Source organism: Halichoeres trimaculatus, unplaced genomic scaffold, assembly GCF_033239565.1.
Source record: "Halichoeres trimaculatus isolate MK-OKI-2021-1 unplaced genomic scaffold, fHalTri1.1 fHalTri1_scaffold_23, whole genome shotgun sequence".
In the NCBI taxonomy this organism is placed as follows: domain Eukaryota; kingdom Metazoa; phylum Chordata; class Actinopteri; order Labriformes; family Labridae; genus Halichoeres; species Halichoeres trimaculatus.
Genome location: NW_027437201.1, coordinates 4,638,773 through 4,658,238, shown reverse-complemented (window position 1 = coordinate 4,658,238; position 19,466 = coordinate 4,638,773). Strand labels below are relative to the sequence as shown.

The following is a 19,466-nucleotide window of genomic DNA, read 5'->3' as shown; positions in this document are numbered from 1 at the left end:
TCAGGCCACCTCTTAATAAGTAATGTCCGTCTCGGCTACCGTAGCTTAGTGACAACACAGCAGAGCACTTTGGCCGGAATCTGTAGCGGCTAAGCTGCTAGCTGGGCTGATAAGAGGCTAGATCTCCTCTTTGCTGTGGATGAGTACAGTCAGTGGTGACAGGGACGGTTGACGTGAGTTGGAAATGATTTTTTCTTTCCTTTCTGCTCGATTTGAACACGTTCTGAAATGAGTGATCATTATTTTCAGTGAGAAAGTTGAAAGGGTGGTGGCTGTTAGCATGTAGCAACATCGGCTATAGATTTGTAGTGAACGGCCAGTTAGTGTCAAGAAGAAATGCTAACCTAGAAACTCATATGTAGCGTCCTTTACACTGTAGCGTATAAGACGGAATTTCTTATCACCTATAAATCTTTGAGAAATGCATCTAGTGAAATCTGAAGGCAATCGAAGAGTGTAAAACATGTTTAAAGGTGTAATTACGAAATGCTAACGTTAGCTGAACTGGATATGGGGTTAGCTTAGGTCGGTTTTCCTGAATGCCTTGGCAACAAGTCAATATATGTCGTTTTGAGTCACTTAATATCAAAATTTGAAGATACGATAACACATTTCAACATGGGGGAAGCTCTCGTTGGTGGTCAGTTGGGTTAGTTAGCAGGTTCAGGAAATAGTCGATGTGTCAGTAAGGGTGCCACCCTGTTAGAGCAAGTTAAAAGTATGTTAGCTGTGATTTGAGGCTCTATTTCGTCTTCTTTCACTATTTGAAGGGCTAGATATGTGGTTTCAACTCACAGCTAGTTTTCTGCAAAAATGTGCAGCATTTTAGTGAGTGTAATCTGTTCCTCTTGTTTAGGATTTAAGAACTGAGGTGGAAAATGAGGCTGAAGGAGATCCAGAGGACTGCCCACCAGGCGTGGAGTCCTGCCGGGCACCATCCCATCCACCTGGCTTTGGGAACTTCAGCACAGCAGCTAGATGCTTCTTTCAACACTACTGCTGCTCTGGAGATATTCGAGGTGGATTTTGCAGACCCCTCTTTGGACATGCAGCTCAGAGGATCACTACCAACAGCAAACAGGTAATCTAAGAGGAGTATTACTCTGCAGGGCTGTAATCCACAATGTGACCTATGCGATGAAATGATAGTCTTCACGTGAAATTAGTGTATGATCCTCATGTCACAAAACATTTAATGCAGCATAACCTATCGGCTGGTCTCTGTGGGTTTCAAAGCTGTTTTTAAGAAAGAATTCTACAAGGTAGAGGTGGGCGGATCGATCCAAACATCGATAATATCGATACCAACGTTGATATCGATATCGAATGATACCGGTGTAAAAAGATCGATACTCTAGTTTTTTTTCTCCTGCATGCACTGACTGCTGCAATTTTATAAAAGTGGCGACCTGGCTGTGTCCCTGTCACGTCACGTGGCTTAGTGGCACTAGGGAAACAAGCAGTTTGTTTGAATTTTTGATATAACATTTGTTCTGGTGTGATAATTCTTTATACTTAACTATTTAAAAAAATACGTTTGATAACAGGAGAAATTTCTTTTTTTTTCTGTTTTTAAGTCTTCAAAGCTATACCTTAAAAATGAAATAAAAATGATATATTTTTTTCACTTTTTATAAAGGAAATAATTCAACATTAAAGTTTTGGGACTTTTTTTTTTTTTTTTTTTTTTTTACTGTTGTATTGTTTCTGAGCATAAATTTTTACCATGACACTAAAGTATTTTGTAGTCACCTTTTAACTTTGCCCAAATTCTGTCCTAGATTTTCACAACATAACCAAAAGAAAAATCACAAAAACAACTTAAGGTCAGCAGTTTTACGAAACATCGACCTTAAATTTTAAAAAGTAACGGTATCGGTATCGGTATCAGTATCAGCGATACTGGCCCTGTATTTACTTGATATCAGATCGACACCAAGATTCCCAGTATCGCCCACCTCTACTACAAGGAATTACATATGAACTAAATTTGACCATGCATATTCAAACCCACAAGTCTTCATCTCTTCATTTCCAGACATCATTTTAAGTCTTCATCTTTAACATTTTTGCAACATTGGATTAAAGCATTGGTTGGGTTTTCTTCTGTTTGGTTTTCTGCAGGTTGCACAGTATCGTTTGGGTGAATTTTGGATTGGGAGCTGACGGCACTGGAGGCAGACTGGTTGGTGGCAGTGAAAACGGCACAATAACTGTATATAACCCCGAGGTCATAATGAGTGGAGGAGCAGATGCAATAGTGGGACAGTCTGACAAGCACACAGGACCCATCAGAGCGCTTGACTTCAACCCTTTTCAGGTAAATGTCTGTAATCCTCTCTGTCCTAGGAGACAGTGTCTACTTCATTTTCATTTCCTGCTTCTGAAGCACACACATTTAATCCTTCTTTGCCTCCCCCCTTAGAGTAATCTTCTTGCATCAGGAGCAAATGATTCAGAGATATACATCTGGGATCTGAACAACTTCAGCAGTCCAATGACACCAGGAGCAAAAACACAGGTTGGTATGAGGTGTTTTGATGACTTCCTGTGAGTCAGAGAATACAACTCTCTGCCAAAGCCACAAAAGAGTTACTCTCACCCATTGTCGTCATTTGACTGAGCACACAGTGTTTGCATGAGAGAGGCTTACATGCAATATGATTTGAATGTCAGGAATCTGTTCCTGACAGGTTTACCTTTTGGACTCACATGCTTTGTCCCCCTCTTTTCAGCCAGCTGAAGACATCAGCGTGGTGTCCTGGAACAGACAGGTTCAGCACATCCTGGCCTCAGCGAACCCCAGCGGGAAAGCGGTCGTTTGGGACCTGAGAAAGAACGAGCCCATCATCAAGATCAGTGACCACAGCAACAGGGTGGGTGACCTTTTTTTATAGAAAACAGAGCAGTTTCAAATCAAGCCAGCTGGCAGGTTTTACACATTATAGTCCTTATCCATCAATCAGTGCAGAATCTGGAAACGAGCTGGCCAAATTACAGAATACTGGCTCACAGTCAAGAAGGCTAAACCACACCCTCTAACTTCTGCTTCCAATGATTAGTGGTTTTACATCCAAGATATGAGTTGGGGTGCATCCAAATTAGGATTTTATGCTGACTCCTCCTTTTATTTGACTGATGTTCTTGCTGAAATGAATAACATTCAATCAAGTTCCTGATGTGCAGTTTCACCACAGAACAAATAAAGCCCTAAAAAAGCACAACACCCCTCTTTTAAAGAGCTTTTGGTGGAGTTCTAGCAAGGGTCAGGTATTAATTAGAAAATAATCAAAAGGGACAATTAGAGCTTTTGACTGTCGTAAACCTGCTGTGTCAGTTATTTCGCCCCTGTAACTCTCTCTTTTATAATAAACCAGGGGCCAGAATTTTAACCAACAGTCACCTTGGGGGCAGGACCCTCAGATAAAAATTGAATAAAAATATAATTTTGGCATAGGATTATTATTTGGTGTTTATTGATTATGTTTTCATGTCATTACAAAACTGAAGGCTTTTTTAGCCTTTTTAAGTCAGTTGTTTATCATCTATACAGGGTGATATAGGGGTGATCAAATTTTTTTGTCTCAACTCAGTTCAAGTCAACTTTATTTATAGAGCTTGTTAAACTTTACATATTTACTATATCTAAATGTTAAACAGTGCATCGAGTATGTCCTTGTTCCGTAATGAAGCTTAAATAGAGTCATAAATGTTTGGGATTACTGATAGTTAAGAGTCTAAGTTGTAGGGATGGGTACCTTTCACATTTGAAATGATACGGTACTGATTCCCAGTACCTGGCGATCGGTTCTGGTACTCAACAGTAATGATTTTCTGTACTTTTTTGTGTTTATGTGGTAAAAAATATCAATTTATTTAATAATAAGATGTAACTTTTTCAATTTAAAATATTTTTAAATATTTAGTATATAACCGTATAATGCTGCGGTTATGTTCAGCATGAAAAATCACCTACTTTTCAACTCCATCACAGTTACAAGGATGCATCCAGGTACCTAAACATGGTACCTTTTGATTTTTCATAAATAGATACTTGGTACTTTTGACAGAATTAGGTTGATACCTATAAAAGTACCTAATTCAGTTCCCATCCTTACTCTGTTGTTGTTGCAGTTTTCAGTTTGCCTAATTAGTGTGGACCACATGATGTTTTCTCTTTAATCCTCACAAAGTTGGAATCAAGTCACAGGCTTGATTGGACAGTTCAGCGGGCCGCCAGTTGATGATCACTGTAATATACCATCCCCTCAAAGTACACTGCTGGTTGTGTAGTTACACAACAAGCAGCCAGGTGTTCCAAAAGGTGAAGGCTGTGAGAAAACCAGCAGAAGGAGAAGTAGCCACATGACACTGTCTCATCCAGTCCACTACACACAGTGCATTACATGAAGCTTAAAAAAATCAGACTCAAGCTCAGTCAGACCAAGACCAGACTATTAAGTTGCATGTAGATATCTCAGGGGCGGTTTACACGGCAACAGTTTTTTAGCCTACCTAAAACACAAACACAAACTTTTGTAAATGGCCCCCAGAGTGGAATTTTTCTTAAAGGGATAGTTCGGGTTTTTTGACACGAACCTGTATGGCATCCTCATCTATAGTTATGTACACCAGTGCTGACTTACCCCTGTCAGCGTCCTGTGACCCGAGATCTGGTGCTGTTTTGGTCCAGACGAAAGTAGTCCGGCAACATGGCTGGGGTCACGAAAATAAAGCGTTTTTCCTCTCAAAACAATTTGTGTTCAAAAGAGTGATAAATTTGCATCACCAAAATGCAAACCGGAAAAAAGTCAGACTCCGTTATCGATTGGCACTACATTCTGGTGCGTATCACTGCGCCGCGTGGTGCATCCAGCTGACTGGCGTGCGTTGTCACCGTCATTACAACTTAAAAAAGTAAACGATAACATGTCTGACTACGACACTGATGAAGATGACATCACATTTAGCACAGAGCCAAGGGGATATCTTTATGAACCCGAATATTATGATGCTGAAATTCGTCAGATGGAGTTAGAACGGGTGGAGAGAGACGATCACAGTCATGTCGCTCCTGGAGCCAAAGCTGGAGCCGTGAAAGAGAGAGAGAGTGACAGACAAATGCTGGTGCACTTGTCAGAAGTGTGAAGTCATGTAGACAGAGGTGGAGTGCTACTGCTTTTTCCACGAACCTAGATACGTGAAAAAAGTTCTGTAAGACACCCTCATTCAGTAGTGAAGGGAAGTCATTATTGTTTGTGATGCAGACAGAAGCTGCAAAGCTGGCCTCCTCATCAATTGACAGGTCTTGCATCTGTGGCATGATGAGGTTCCATTCGTGGCAGCAGTAGCACTCCACCTCTGTCGGCATGACTTCACACTTCTGACAAGTGCACCAGCATTTGTCTGTCACCCTCTCTTTCACGGCAGCGTTTTCAGATGAAACGTGGTATGAACGGGGCCTTAGTCTGACCAAGGACAGACTGGGCATAGCTTGACTGACACACTTGGATAATACAATTGCAATTGGGCTGCAGTTGGTTTCAGCAGGACTCAGAACAGAGTGTCATAGAGGGAAACTCAAACACAGAGCCTTCAACACAATGTGAGCAGCTTGAACCTAAAAGGAAGTCAATCATTCAGACGCACTTTGGCTACACTAAGGATGACATCAACCAAAGAGGGTTTGATATTCTTTTTCCACAAAACATTTTCAGTCTTAGTTGATATGTGTTTTAATTTCCCCCATATCCCCTTTGTTTAAATAAATAACCCCTAAGTGTTCATCCGTGCCAGTCAGTCATCTCTAAATTATACAGATATTTACAGAATGAACTAAATTTAGAGTGGGATTAACTGAAATTGAGGCAGAAGGTTAACTTAATCATGATTTCGATTTTTTGCCCGCCCTATGCTCAAGGTTTTTCTTTCTACTGTACATTTCCAGATGCACTGTTCAGGAATGCTCTGGCACCCTGAAGTAGCCACCCAGTTGGTCTTGGCCTCTGAAGACGACCGACTCCCAGTCCTCCAAATGTGGGATCTCCGCTTTGCCACCTCACCCCTCAAAGTCCTGGAGAACCACACAAGGTGAGGCCCTAACAGTTTGTGCCTCGTGATCATCTTCCAGAATCTTCTTTATTAACCCTTTGCTGTGGTATTTTCTCCACAGGGGGATTCTGTCCATCTCGTGGAGCCAGGCTGACCCTGAGCTCCTGCTGAGCAGCGCTAAAGACAACCGCATCCTGTGCTGGAATCCAAACACTGGAGAGGTACTTCACACCAACCCCTGCATCACTTTGTAGTCTCAGTATTGTGAATTAACTTTTTTTCTTTGCCATCGCAGGTTATTTACGAGCTTCCAACAACAAACCAGTGGTGCTTCGATGTCCAGTGGTGCCCCAGAAATCCAGCTCTGCTCTCTGCCGCGTCGTTCGACGGGAGAATCACTGTGTACTCTGTGATGGGAGGGAGCATGAAGGCTCAGCAGCAGAGCTCAGCTGATAAGGTAGGGGAGTTGTTTCTAATCCTTTGGAGGAGTGTGAGGGGTGAGCTCTCATATTTGTCCACTAGATGGCGCTTGTGGCAAGAAATCAGAGATTCTTGGTGAAATAACTCTCTGAAGGAGTATAAATGATTGATTGTCTAATCTGTTGAATGTTTCTGCCTGCTAAAAGTTACAAACAAAGGTTTGTTTGAAAAATATTTTGTTAATTTTTTTTACTGAATCTTTTTCTTCCCCTCAAATTCTCAGTTTATTTAAAAAAAATCAAATAAAACACCAGATTTAATTTTTTAAGATACCAGATCTAGTAGAAATGCTGTTTGATTCTTTCCTTAACTCAGTTATGATCACGTTTACTGATTAAAATTTTGTTTCTATCAATTCTGGATCAAAAATGTGCCCTCAGTTTATGACCGTGTGATGTTTTATTTCACAGATTTCTTCCTCGTTTGATTCGATGGACCCCTTTGGCACAGGCCAGGTTCTTCCTCCCCTGCAGGTTCCTCAGCCTACGTCACAGGACACCATCATCCCCCCTTTGAAGAAGCCTCCTAAATGGGTGCGCAGACCAGTCGGGGCTTCCTTTGCTGTAAGTGATCCATCAAATTATTTTCGTCAGGTGAATGAAAAAGGATGTTTGAGTAGTCTTTAAGCGTCTTTCTTTCTTTTTTCTTCAGTTTGGTGGTAAACTCATCACATTCGAGAATCCCAAGCTGCCCCCCGTGCAGAGCCCTCAGCCAGTCCCCAGGCAGGTGTTTGTGAGCCAGGTTACCACGGAGACAGAGTTCCTCCAGCGCTCTAGGGAGCTGCAGGCGGCGCTGCAGTCGGGCTCCTTCAACAGCTACTGCCAGGCCAAGATTCAGAACGCTAAGTCAGACGCTGAGCAGGACATATGGAAGTTCCTGCTGGTGCGTGGCTGAGTCATCACATTCAATCTATCCATCAGTGTGAAGTTGTCCTTTGAGGGTATTTATTTTTTCATGTTTGTAGGTGAACTTTGAAGAGGAAGCGCGCATTAAATTCCTCAGACTTCTGGGTTTCAGTAAGGACGAGTTGGAGAAAAAGGTAGCTTGCGTCTTCTTTGTAACTGCTGCTAGCATCTTCTAAACACACACATGTAACCTGTCATGGTCTTCTTTAAATCAGATATCCAAATGCCTCGGCAAGAGTTTCCAGCACAATGGGCTTGGAGTGGACGCTAAAGATCTGGCAGAAAAGATGCAGCGTCTCTCAGCTGAGGTCGGCACACACACACAGTTTGTTTTCTCATCTTTGTTGTGACATGCTAACTGTTTTCCAATGCATCACATTTCTCTCTTTTGTTCCCAGAGGTCTGATGAAGCTGTTGCTGATGCTAGAACCTCAGGCTCTGTCTCACCAGCAGACTTCTTCAGCCAGACTCCAAAGGACAACTCCAACTTCCAGATCCCCATATCCTGTGGTACGCAGGTGTCATCATCAGCGGTTTTGAAAGGAACTGCTGTGTTTGTAGTGTGCTAATAACTTTATCATGCTTTCGCAGATACTGATGGTTTGATAAGCCAAGCACTGCTGGTTGGAAACTTTGAAGGAGCTGTGGATTTGTGTCTGAACGACGGCCGTTACGCTGAAGCCATCCTCCTGTCGATCAGCGGGGGAGAAGAGCTGCTCAAGAAGACACAACAGAAATACTTGAGCAAGCAGAAGAACAGCATTTCAATGGTAGGAGCATCTTAACAGGGAATAAATAAAAAATTAAAATTTTGACAGGAAATTATCAACATGTAAAACAACAGAGGTGTTTACTATTTTAGGAATTAAGCTAATTTGTGTTTCCCTTTTGAAGCTAAAGAGGTGGGCTGACAGATGTGAGCTTGCGTCTTTTACAAATTTAACCTACAGTCGAGTGAATTTTATGCCTTTATAGAGTAACAGAAGTGACAGGTGCCTATGTAAAACTTTGAATAAGTTAAATTATTGAAATAGATAAAGTTTGAGGAGTCAGTGGGATTGTCCTCCAGAGGAAAAACATAGCTAATGTAATGTTAAAATAAAGCTTTTTAAAGAATCTTGAGATTAGATTATGATAAATGAGGACCTTTACGGCAGTGGAATAGGACGCCTCCTCTGTTTTTACCTTAATCAGCCTGAAGTAGTAACAACACAGACAGACCCTCAAACAAGTTACTGAAGTTAGAGTAGAAACACATCAGACCTAAGTCTGAAGAAACAAATGAAAAATGGTTACTTTGAAAAAATTTACCTTTGTCAGAATATTAACTGTATCTCTATTTAAACTACATTTATGTGTCCCTCATTTTTTTATTATTGTTTAAGTTGGAGCTATTTCTAAGCAAGGCAGGTTTGTTTATATAGAGGGATTATCAGTCTACATCATCATAGAGCTGCGCACGCATCTCGACCGCAGAAGCTGCGTTTAACTCCATTCATTCAGACGAGTTAACATTTTTTAAACACTAAATTCAACCTGTTAGAAGCATCAAAATGTATGGTTGTTCTGTGGACAGCTGTCAAAAACAATACTACACTATAAAGGCAACTTCTGTCAAGTTTCGACCGTTGCAGAGCAACCGGTGTTTCGGCGTTAATAGCGACCATGCTAGCTAGTGACTTTCAGCCGACGGCAGCTGTGATTAACGGCCGAGAGTCACCAGTTAACAGGGTCACACTTTACACTGATACACCAGTGACGTCAGCGTGTGTGTTATTAAATGTGTATTCTTTATCCAACCTCAGTTAACAAGGGTTGACTGCAAACAAGCAATATTAACAGCTGATACTCAAAATACAGATTTGACTTTGTTTATTTAGTGAAAAAGTTGGTTTGGGGCTGAGGTTCTGACCAAACATGGACTCAATGTGGACAGTAAATAATGAGTGAACCTATGAATTATGATTAACAGAAACAGATTTTATGACCAAAGTAAAATTAGGGAATATTATGAAATGATATTTACGTCCTGGTCTGTCACAGTCTGATAAGTGTCTACGGATAATGCAGTCATGAGCATCAAGGGAGAGTTGTGTTTCCTCTCTGAGTACACTCTAGGTTTCTCTGCTAAAAACGTCTGTCCACCTAATATCTGTCCACTTACTGCTATTTCACAAACCTGGGAGCATTTTGCCATCATTAAGTTAAAAAAATGTGTTTTTTGGTGGTTAACTCCTCCACATTGGTTGACAAACCATTATACTCTGCAGTGCTTCGGCACCCAAGTTGCGCGCGCATCTGCCACTATTGATAAACAAATAACCCCTCTTGCACACTTCAGCAAAGCAATTCAAAGTACTTTACAGAGTAAACTTGTTTAAAGAAAAAAATCAAATTCAATTAAAAAGCAGATAAGAAATAATAAGATACATTTAAAAAAAAAAAGAAAAATGTTAAAACAGATTTTAAGATAGAAGCATAAACGTCGCAGTGCAGAGTTGCAGAGTTGTGCAGTTAAAGATATTTAAATGATTTGTTAAAATGCTCCAGAAGGTGAGTCTTCAACCTGGATTTAAAGGAGCTGAGAGTTTCAGTAGACCTGATATTTCTTATTCACTGAACCTTAGCTGGATACCATGTGAATTCCCAGCAGGGCATGAGTTTTAGGCATAATTCATTATTTTTCGGCCACATATTTGACACACTGAGTCGTTTAAAGTAAAAAAGTAAACTAGAGCTAGCATGTTGAGCTAATATGCCATGTAAACAAACGGTTCATTTTAAAGCTGTTTCATGTCACACTGTGCTCTTTGTGGGTAATGTGTAAGTGTGTCAGGCTCTGCCTCATGAAACTTTCAGGCTGGGTAAATAAGTTTCACACCAGAGCCTAAAATAGAAGTCCGGACATGACATGCAGCACATGCTGATGCCTTCAACCACAATAACAGCCTCCTACACAGAGAGGACTTCATGAAGTAGATAAAAGTTCAGATCGTAGCCTTCGATGAAATGCCACACAGATGCAAAAGTAAACTTATTTTACAGGATTCAGATAAATACCGACATTAAAAACTTTTTAAAAACTCCACTTTTTGTGTGACTGACACTGACGAAAAATATAACAATTCTGAAATTGACAGACATCATCGGGGAGGAGAACTTTGATAGCTGTGTTTATGTAGCAGTTTGTTCAATCACAAGGTAAAGGTGTGTGTTCATGTCATTTCTCTCCCTGTGCAGCTCATATCATCAGTGGTGACACAGAACTGGAGAGACATTGTGCAAAGCTGCGAGTTGGACAACTGGAAGGAGGCCCTGGCTGCTCTGCTGACCTACGCTCACCCCGAGGACTTCGCCCGTCTGTGTGGTGAGTTGATCACGAATAAAAGTTTCCTGTATGAAGAGCAGAGTTTTTATCTGTTTTAATCTGTATTCTCTCTGTGAAGACACCTTGGGAGGCCGGTTGGAACATGAGGGCACAGAGAAGCGCTGCCTGCAGGCGTGTCTGTGCTACATCTGCTCTGGGAACATCGAGAAGCTGGTGGAGTGCTGGGCTCTGCATAAAGACAGCTCCACTCCTCTGGGACTGGAGGTAAAATCCTGGACAGGAGCAAGGATATGTGCAGAAAACATCAGAGCATGCAAAATAAACTCAAGACTGTCTTTGTGTGTCTATCTTTCAGGATCTTGTTGAAAAAGTCATGATGCTGCGTAAATCAATAGAGCGCCTCCGTAACAGCGAGGTAGCAGTCCAGAGCCCCATCCTGGCCGAGAAGCTAACGTGCTACGCTGGCATCCTGGCTGCAGAGGGCAGTCTCGCCACTGCCATGGCCTACCTGCCTGAGAGCTCAGACCAAGTAAGAGTCATGAAACACCAACAATGTGAGTGTCTCTTTGGACTGGGACATGTTCTGACAGTGTTGTGTGATTCCTCTTCTCAGCCTGGGATCAGGATGCTGAGAGACAGACTGTGTCACGCTCAGGGAGAAGCAGCCGGTGGTCAGCAGCCTCCGAACTCCTTCAGCAGGGTGGGCGCACCTGCAGCTAAGCCCGCTCCTGCTAGTCAGACTCCTGCTGCACCCAAAGCACAAGTCATGGTACGAAGACGAGGGTTAAATCAAATCATTTGATCTGACAGATCATCTTTGAACAGTGTGCCTCCTTCTTCTCATTTCAGGGTCAGTACCAGCCTCCTGCTCCTGCTCAGGTTGCCCCTCAGCCGCAGCCTCCTCTGCCATCACTTTTTACTCCCATAGCTCCTCCAGCAAACACTGGACCCGGTCTTCCTCCTTCTTCTCACGCCCTGCCTCCCAGCACCACGCGCCCTGGAATAAGGGCTCCTTACCCTCAACATCCAGCTGCAGCTCCAGGTTTGATTTTCCTCTGGGCTCATCACACTTTGAGGTGTTGGAGACTTTTTTTTTTACGCTGCATGTGTCTTCTCCAGGTTTCCCTCCTCATCAGCCATTCCAGCCCCAGCCAATGCCCGGCCCCTCTGCCTTCTCCCCTCCTGGTCCTTCGATGCCTGCTGCGAGCTTATCAGGACCGCCGCCCCCGCCTTCCTCATCCACCCCTGGAGGCCTGCCCCCGATGCCCAGCCCTGGCGTGCCACCGACTAGCTTCATGCCGTCTACCTCTTTACCATCAGGCCCCATGTCGCCCACCTCCCAACCTGGAGCTCCAGTCCCCATGTACCCAGGATCCCTCCACAACCAGGGCCCTGCGCCCCCCATGGTGTCTGGTCCCTATAACCCTCTTGGGTCAGGATACCCTCAGGGAGGCCCCGGGGCTCCTGCTGTGAAGCCGTTTGCTGCTCCAGTGGCTCCTCCTCCCACAGGTAGGCGTCTTATGAAACTCTGTGTCTCAGAAACCATCAGACTCATCCCATTTGCTGTTTTGTTGAGTTGTTTTGGAGTGAATCACCCACGATGAAATCTGTACTTCATGAATCATACTCAGCTGTCCACCTCATCTGACTTGCAGGCTTCTTTCCCTGGCTGAATACCCAGAGTGACAACCAAGGTGACAGGGTTAGGGTTGGATATGGAATAAGAGTGCAATGAAATACACTTTACACTCGAGTTACCAGGAAGAAAAACAAATCAAACAACATTCAGACTCACAGATAGATCCATTTCTTTGTGCACAGTTTTCTGGTAACTCAGTGTGTTGCTGGTGTTTGCTTTGCTTGAGGGAAACGTAGAAAGCTGATTTAGACCTTTAGCTTGAAACACAGTAAACTACAATGCCCAGGCTTTGTAGGCATGCTCTAAATTTGCATACATTCATGTATGACCTCTGCCTGGATATATCGCTGTATTATCCAATACTACTCAGCTCTACATGGCTTTTCTTATTTTGACTGTTTGTACATGTTAACTAACCTCGGCTCAGAGAAATCTCTCACTGCCTGAGTGTGACTGCTCTCTGCAAATCTGCTGGTCTCTTCCTAATTCCCTCCCACTGTTTTTTCTAAATTTAGGACCCCAAGAGGGCTGGAATGACCCACCAGCAGTTAGAGGTGGACCCAGGAAGAAGAAGGTACTTACACATCAATTTCTTTAACGTCATGAAGTGTTTGTTTGTGTCAAGTTTGTGCAGGATTTCTTAAAAAAAAGTGTTTTATTACAAAGATTGAATTTTTGTGACGTCTGGTCAGGGTTGCAAGATGTATCATCATTGCATTTTTACCCTCTGCACAATGTTCGATCACTGAAAACAAAAAAGGCCATATGAACAATAATTTCATCATTTCACAATAAGTAGATGCAACCAGCCTGCTGACACTTTTTTTGTGAAACCTGAAGGTAGGGATGGGTACCAAATTAGGTTCTTTTATAGGTACTGACCGAATTCTGTCAAAAGTACCAGGTACCGATTCAAGTAAAACCAAAAGGTACCAATGTTTAGGTACCTGAATGCATCTTTGTGACTGTGAGGGAGTGGAAGAGTAGGGGATTTTCTATGTTTGACATGAACACAGCATTGCAAGGTTATATACTGAAGAATAAATATGTTAAATTGAAAAAATGTAATATTTTATTATCAAACAAATTAATATTTTTTACCACATAAACATAAAAAAGTACCAAAAAGTGGTACCGTTGAGTACCGGTACCGATTGCCAGGTATCGGGTACCGTACCGTATCGTTTCAAATGTTGAAAGGTACCCATCTCTACCTGAAGGCATCTTTTACCACATGACGTTTAGTAGGTTGAGGTGTAAGATACGAGTGACGTTTGTCTCAGAATTACGAGCATGATTGACAGCCAATCATGTCCCGTGAAGAGCTTGGTCAGGAAGTTGGTTTGATTGAGGAAAATGAGCGCAACTGGAAAGGACAGGGATGTAAGTAAGCAGCATCACCAAAATTACAGAAAAGAGTTGGAGTTGGCTGTGTGTGTAACCAATCAGATGGCACAGTGGCTGGGATTTTTTATTGGCCGTCAGATTTAAAAAAGGCTGATGCCGATATGCTTCAAATTGCCAAGTATTGGCGCTGACAATCGACCCGGCAGATAATCAGTCTATCCCTAGTTTCACACGGAGCTGGTGGCTGAAACTACAGTTCTAAAAAAAACAGAAAAGCTAGGAAAATGAAAAAGTCTAGCACTAACACAGAAGTAGATGATCAGATGTGGGGATATGAATGACCATCCTGTACCGAGGCTACAAAGCCTGTTGGACACTGTTAAATAAACACAGAGTGACTGTGCTTGACTATCAACAGTTAGCTTGTTACTTTGGTTATGACAGGTGTATGATAGTTTTACCCAAAATAGGATCATTTTGAGTCTTTGGTACAATAATTCTACATTTCTTATCCAACAACACCGTGTCTGATCCCTTGTTTGTGAGTTTGAGTGTGTGACAAACCCACAGAGACATAATTTTGTGCAGCAGGGGAAATTCTGTTTGCCAACAACATCTAATAAACCTCTCAACATCAACAACAGACATCATACACTTAGCAACAAGCTAACTTTAAGCTAAGCTAAGGAGTTACATTAAACTTGAGTAGTATGTTAGTTTTGTGTTTTAATGTGTCTTTTTGTTGTGTTTTCAGGTCGCTGATAACTACACTCCACCAGCCCCCATCACTGCTCCTGTGATGGGATTCCCCGTGGAGGCTCCTCAGCCCCACGATCACACCCAGGTCCCCCCGGGAGCCCCCCAAGAGCCCAACATGCAGGTTTGTAGAACAACTGGATGTGTGTTTATTTGTTTCTAAGTTCCCAGCAGTAATCATGTCATTACCTTGGGTGTGTGTCCTCATTTGTCCTCAGCTCTTTCAGCAGCTGCCAGCAGAGAGGGTGGAGCAGAAAGAAATCCCTGCAGAGCACATGGTCCTCAAATCCACGTTTGACAGCCTGGTGCAGCGCTGCCAGCTCGCTGCAAGAGACCCAGTAAGTTTGAATGTGTGGGACATACAGCTATAGATACCATGAAATACAGAGTACATGAGAAATACCGTAAATGATAGAATACTGTCATATCCAGAATATATGTGACACACACCTTTAAATACCTTAAAATTGTAGAATATGTCACATACAGCTATTAATACCTTGAAATCCAGATTTTATGTGACATATGACCAGAGATGATTTATCATTTAGAATACATGAATGAGCTCCTAATACTGTAATATCCAGAGTATATATGAGGTAATGTAAAATGGATGATATGTGACATTTGGCTCTAGGCACCGTAAAATTAAGGATATTTGTGACATTGAGCTCAAGATATCATGAAATTCAGATTACATGTGACAAATTAGCCTTAGATACTGTAAAATTCAGAATGAATTTGACATTCAGCTCTTGATACTGTAACGTCATGCATTCTGTAATTCAGAATGTGACTTGAGCTTTGGATACCAAAAACTTCAGAGTGTGAAATTTAGCTCTCGATACAGAAAAGTAGAGAAAATATATGACTTGAGCTCTAGATACCAAGAATCTAGAACAAGGGTGGCCAACCTGCGGCTTGCGAGCCACATGCAGCTCTTTGCTTTTCGATGAGCGGCTCTTTGATCCATTCATTATTGTTATTATGAGTAATGGTGATCGATCTAAATTTTTGATATATTGATGTTGTGATCAGTATTGATCAATACTTGGGTGATGAGATTGATACTTCAGTTTCAGTTTCTTCTCTCGACTTGCACATGTGCTCATAACTATCTAGATAGATGGATGGATGGAATTTTGTCTCTTCTGCAATAAAAACAGAAACTTGTCTGAGACACAGCTCCAAGTACGAATTAAAGCAAGCTTACGAACGCAATAAATGTCACTTCAAAAATTGGAAGTGTATTGATTTTCATCTCATCTATGCTTTCTTTTATGTGCGTGTTTTTGATGTGGCTCTTTAGGAAGTGTGTTTTTGATGTGGCTCTTTGTAGTACCACGGTCATTTTTGTGGCTCTTGTTCTGTGACTGGTTGGCCACCCCTGATCCAGAGTATTTGTTGTGAAGTGCTTTAGGAGCCTAAAATCTAGAATATATGTCACAAAGAGGTCAAGAAGCCCAAATCTAATATATATTTGTCCTTGATCTCCACATACCATAAATTCAGAATATACATAACAGTGAGCTCTAGATACCACAAAAATTTAGAAAATATGTGATATTCAGCTCAACATACTGTTATATCCAGAATACATGTGACATTGAGATCTAGGTACCATAAAAATTCAGAATATGTTTGACATACAGGTGGAGAAACTGTAAAATCTAGGTATCATTTGATTGAGAAAATATGTGATTTGAGCTTAAGATACCAAACACACACTGGAGTATTTGTGAAATTTAGCTCTAGATACTGTAAAATTTAGAACATAAGTGACTTGATCCCTGGATACTGTGTAATTTAGAGTATACATGTGACATTGAGCTCTAGGTACCGTCATATCCAGAATAAATGAGAAAATATGTAGCATACAGCTTTAGATATCTTTGCGTCACATTGCCACAGTTACTGTTAAAACCAGGTGATATGAAGTACAGCTCCGGATACCATAAAAGAATATATGTGACACACATATGAAGATACCGTAAAATCTAGAATAAATGTGACATATAGCTCTAAATTCTAAAAACACCATAAATGTTGTTTTTCCAGCAAACGAAGAGGAAACTTGACGATGCAGCTAAACGTTTGGGTTACCTGTATGACAAGCTGAGAGAGCAGACGGTAAGAAATAAACACATTCTCACAGTTTTTAATAGCTGTTCCTTAAGTCTAAAGCACTTTAAAGCTAATTTATTCTTGCTAAACTCTCAGCTCTCCCACAACATCCTGAACGGGCTCCATGAGATCGGACGCTGCGTGGCGAGCCAGAACTACCAGCGCGGTCTGGAGGTGCACACCCAGGTGGTCAGCAGCAGCAACTTCAGCGAGATCTCTGCCTTCATGCCCATCCTCAAAGTTCTCATGACCATCGCCAACAAGCTGGGAGTCTAACCCCCAACCGCTCGCCTAGCAGACTTCAGTGTTATCATATTGTTATATATGTATTTATTTCTCTTTTTTTGACCTGATGACGTGCTTCGATAAAGAGAATGCTGATTGTGGTTGTTTGTTTTCCTTCGTGGAGGATTCAGCTGAGGGGATTTTTTTGTAGAGATTCGTCGATGTTGCTGTGGTAATTTTACAAAAAAGATGAATGTATTCTGAAAGTAGTGATTCTGTGTAAATTCAGCTGTTGATGTAAAATACAAAGAAAGTGGTGAAAAGTTTGAATCAAGGTGGTGTGTGTGTGTGAGTGTGTGTGAGAGAGAGCAGGTGCTTTTTTTCAGTCCAGGTTACACTCCATACACATGCATAGTTTGTCTCATGCAGTGTGGAAACCAGAACTAAAAACATAGATTGCACTTCTGAAATCTTCATTTCTGGAGGATGTGTGAGAAGAAAATCTGTCTTTTTCTTATAAAAACAAGCATCTAGAGCATTCATCAACTGAAACTGAGTAAATACTGATTGTTTTCTTCGTCTGCTCTAACAGATCGTGTCGGTTTATTGTGCCATGAGGGGTTTTGGGCCAAAGCACTGCAGAAGAATCCCTAACAGTGATTGTCAGTTAGCTGTTTACTATTATTTCCTGTTTTCCTTTTGTTGATTTATCCTATTAGCACTGATGTTTCTTAATTAGCTTGTCTGAATATCTGATTCTTTTTCCTCCATGTCACTCACTGCTGAGTTCACATGGCAGCTCATGAACAAACATTAATTTATGTTGGACTGCAAATACTTAATCCTCCATGTTTAAAATGCTTTAACTCATCTTTCTACCCAGGCGACATCTTCTCCTTTTCTAACTGAATTACTTTTTAAAGATGTTTGTTTTAGAGTAGACCCTGCAGTTCTACAAACCTGAATGAAATCAAATGAAAACCTGTAATATTCAGAGGTTTGTAGCTGCGCATACAGCTGGATAGTTTGATGTATCATGGCGGCAGCAGAAGGCGCTGAAGTGCCTCCGTGTGCTCATTTTGGTTGCACAGATATTTATACAATCCATGTTGCTTACTTTACTCATTGCAGAAACTTTTTCAAATAAAATTTCACTTTAAAAATTTTACTCTGGATTTATTGTGTCGTGAATTTCTTTAACACCAGGGGATGCCATTTTTATACGGGACTTCTTTTCTCAACAAGTTAAAACTAGCTTGATTTCTTTGTAGCAAATGAAAACTTCATAGCATTTTTTTTTCATTTAAGTGCTAATAACTGTTGCAGCTGACACTTAATCTAGGAGTATTTAGGATGTAAAATGTGTTCAAGAAAATTTTTTCAACATGGCAACTTAAAGCTCCAGCATGGAACTTCAGTTTGTGTTGGATTTGGAGCCCCCCTGTGGACAAAGCCCTGCATTTCACCACTATGTCAATTTTATCCATACACATGCATTAGTTGGTCTTCATCGTCCTGTTTTTATGACACACTATCTCATAAAAACGGAATTTGCAATGTAAAGACATTTCTGAAAAGCTCTAACGGTTGGCCAAAAGATGTCAAAAACACACTATTTACCTAAATAATGATTTGATGGACGGTAAACAACTCCTGTAACTGAGGCTCAATAAAGAAGATATATTTAAAAAACACAGCTGAAGACATCGCTGGTGTTTCAGTGTCAAGTGTGACCCTGCTAACTTGTGACTCCCAGCCGACAGTCACTGATACATTTGGCCGAGAGTCACCAGTTCGCACGGTCACTCTTAATGCCAAAACATGAGTAGCTCGGTTACGGTCAGAACTCAATAAGAGTTAACTTCAAGGTATAGTATTGTTTCTGAAAATTAAATACAGAATAACCAGACTTTTTTTTTTTTTTTTTTTTTTTTGCTGCTTACAGTTTTAATTTAGTGTTAAAGAATGCTAATTTGTTTGAATGAATGGAGCTAAACGCTGCTGCCGATGCCCAAATGCATGTGTGAATTTATGACGATGTGGTTGTGAATCCTGTTTTTATGTGATGGCATCTCGTGAAAACAGGAAAATTAAAACTTTAAAAAAAATCTTGTTTTTACAAGATAGTTATCTTGTAAAAACATGCAAAAATAAAAATTCAAGTAATTCAAAATTGGCACCTACCTGTCACCCTGGTTTCAGGCACAACAATTACATCTAGAAGTCATCAACCCTGGTGATGTTGGGCTTTTTCCTCTTTTTCGGGTCACATGGAGGTAATACAAGGGATTTCACTTTGTTACATTGCCATGTAAAAACACCTCATGGGAGCTTTAATTTAAAAAAAAAAAACTTGTGTTTTTGAGTACAAAGCAACTGTAGTGGTTTAAAGATGAAGTGGATGGGTATAATTCCTTTTATGGAAGTAGTAAAACCCGGGATAAAGTGATCTTGGGCTAAAATATTAATTTTTAACACATAATTGAATCAAAAGAAGCTGATTTTTAGTGCAGCATTGGAATTCCCACGTTGACCACCAGAGGTCTCTCTAGTAAACCTCTAATGTGCTCCCACAACTCCATCATGTCATTGTTAGTGTTTCTACATCCAC

General features: G+C 41.2%; 1 protein-coding gene across 1 annotated transcript; it reads left to right on the top strand.

Annotated features, from left to right (window-relative positions):
* The first annotated feature begins 38 nt into the window (after positions 1-38).
* Positions 39-18,023, top strand: sec31b (SEC31 homolog B, COPII coat complex component). Its single transcript, XM_074663142.1, has 25 exons — positions 39-173; positions 857-1,081; positions 2,125-2,320; positions 2,426-2,521; positions 2,736-2,876; positions 5,948-6,090; positions 6,173-6,272; positions 6,347-6,508; positions 6,942-7,094; positions 7,183-7,413; positions 7,496-7,570; positions 7,652-7,744; positions 7,835-7,946; positions 8,028-8,206; positions 10,677-10,803; positions 10,883-11,028; positions 11,120-11,293; positions 11,378-11,533; positions 11,614-11,806; positions 11,884-12,273; positions 12,919-12,977; positions 14,505-14,630; positions 14,725-14,844; positions 16,565-16,636; positions 16,727-18,023. Exons 2-25 carry the CDS (start codon positions 879-881, stop codon positions 16,904-16,906), a joined length of 3,627 nt encoding a protein of 1,208 aa, XP_074519243.1. The 5' UTR covers positions 39-173; positions 857-878; the 3' UTR covers positions 16,907-18,023.
* The last annotated feature ends 1,443 nt before the right edge of the window (positions 18,024-19,466 follow it).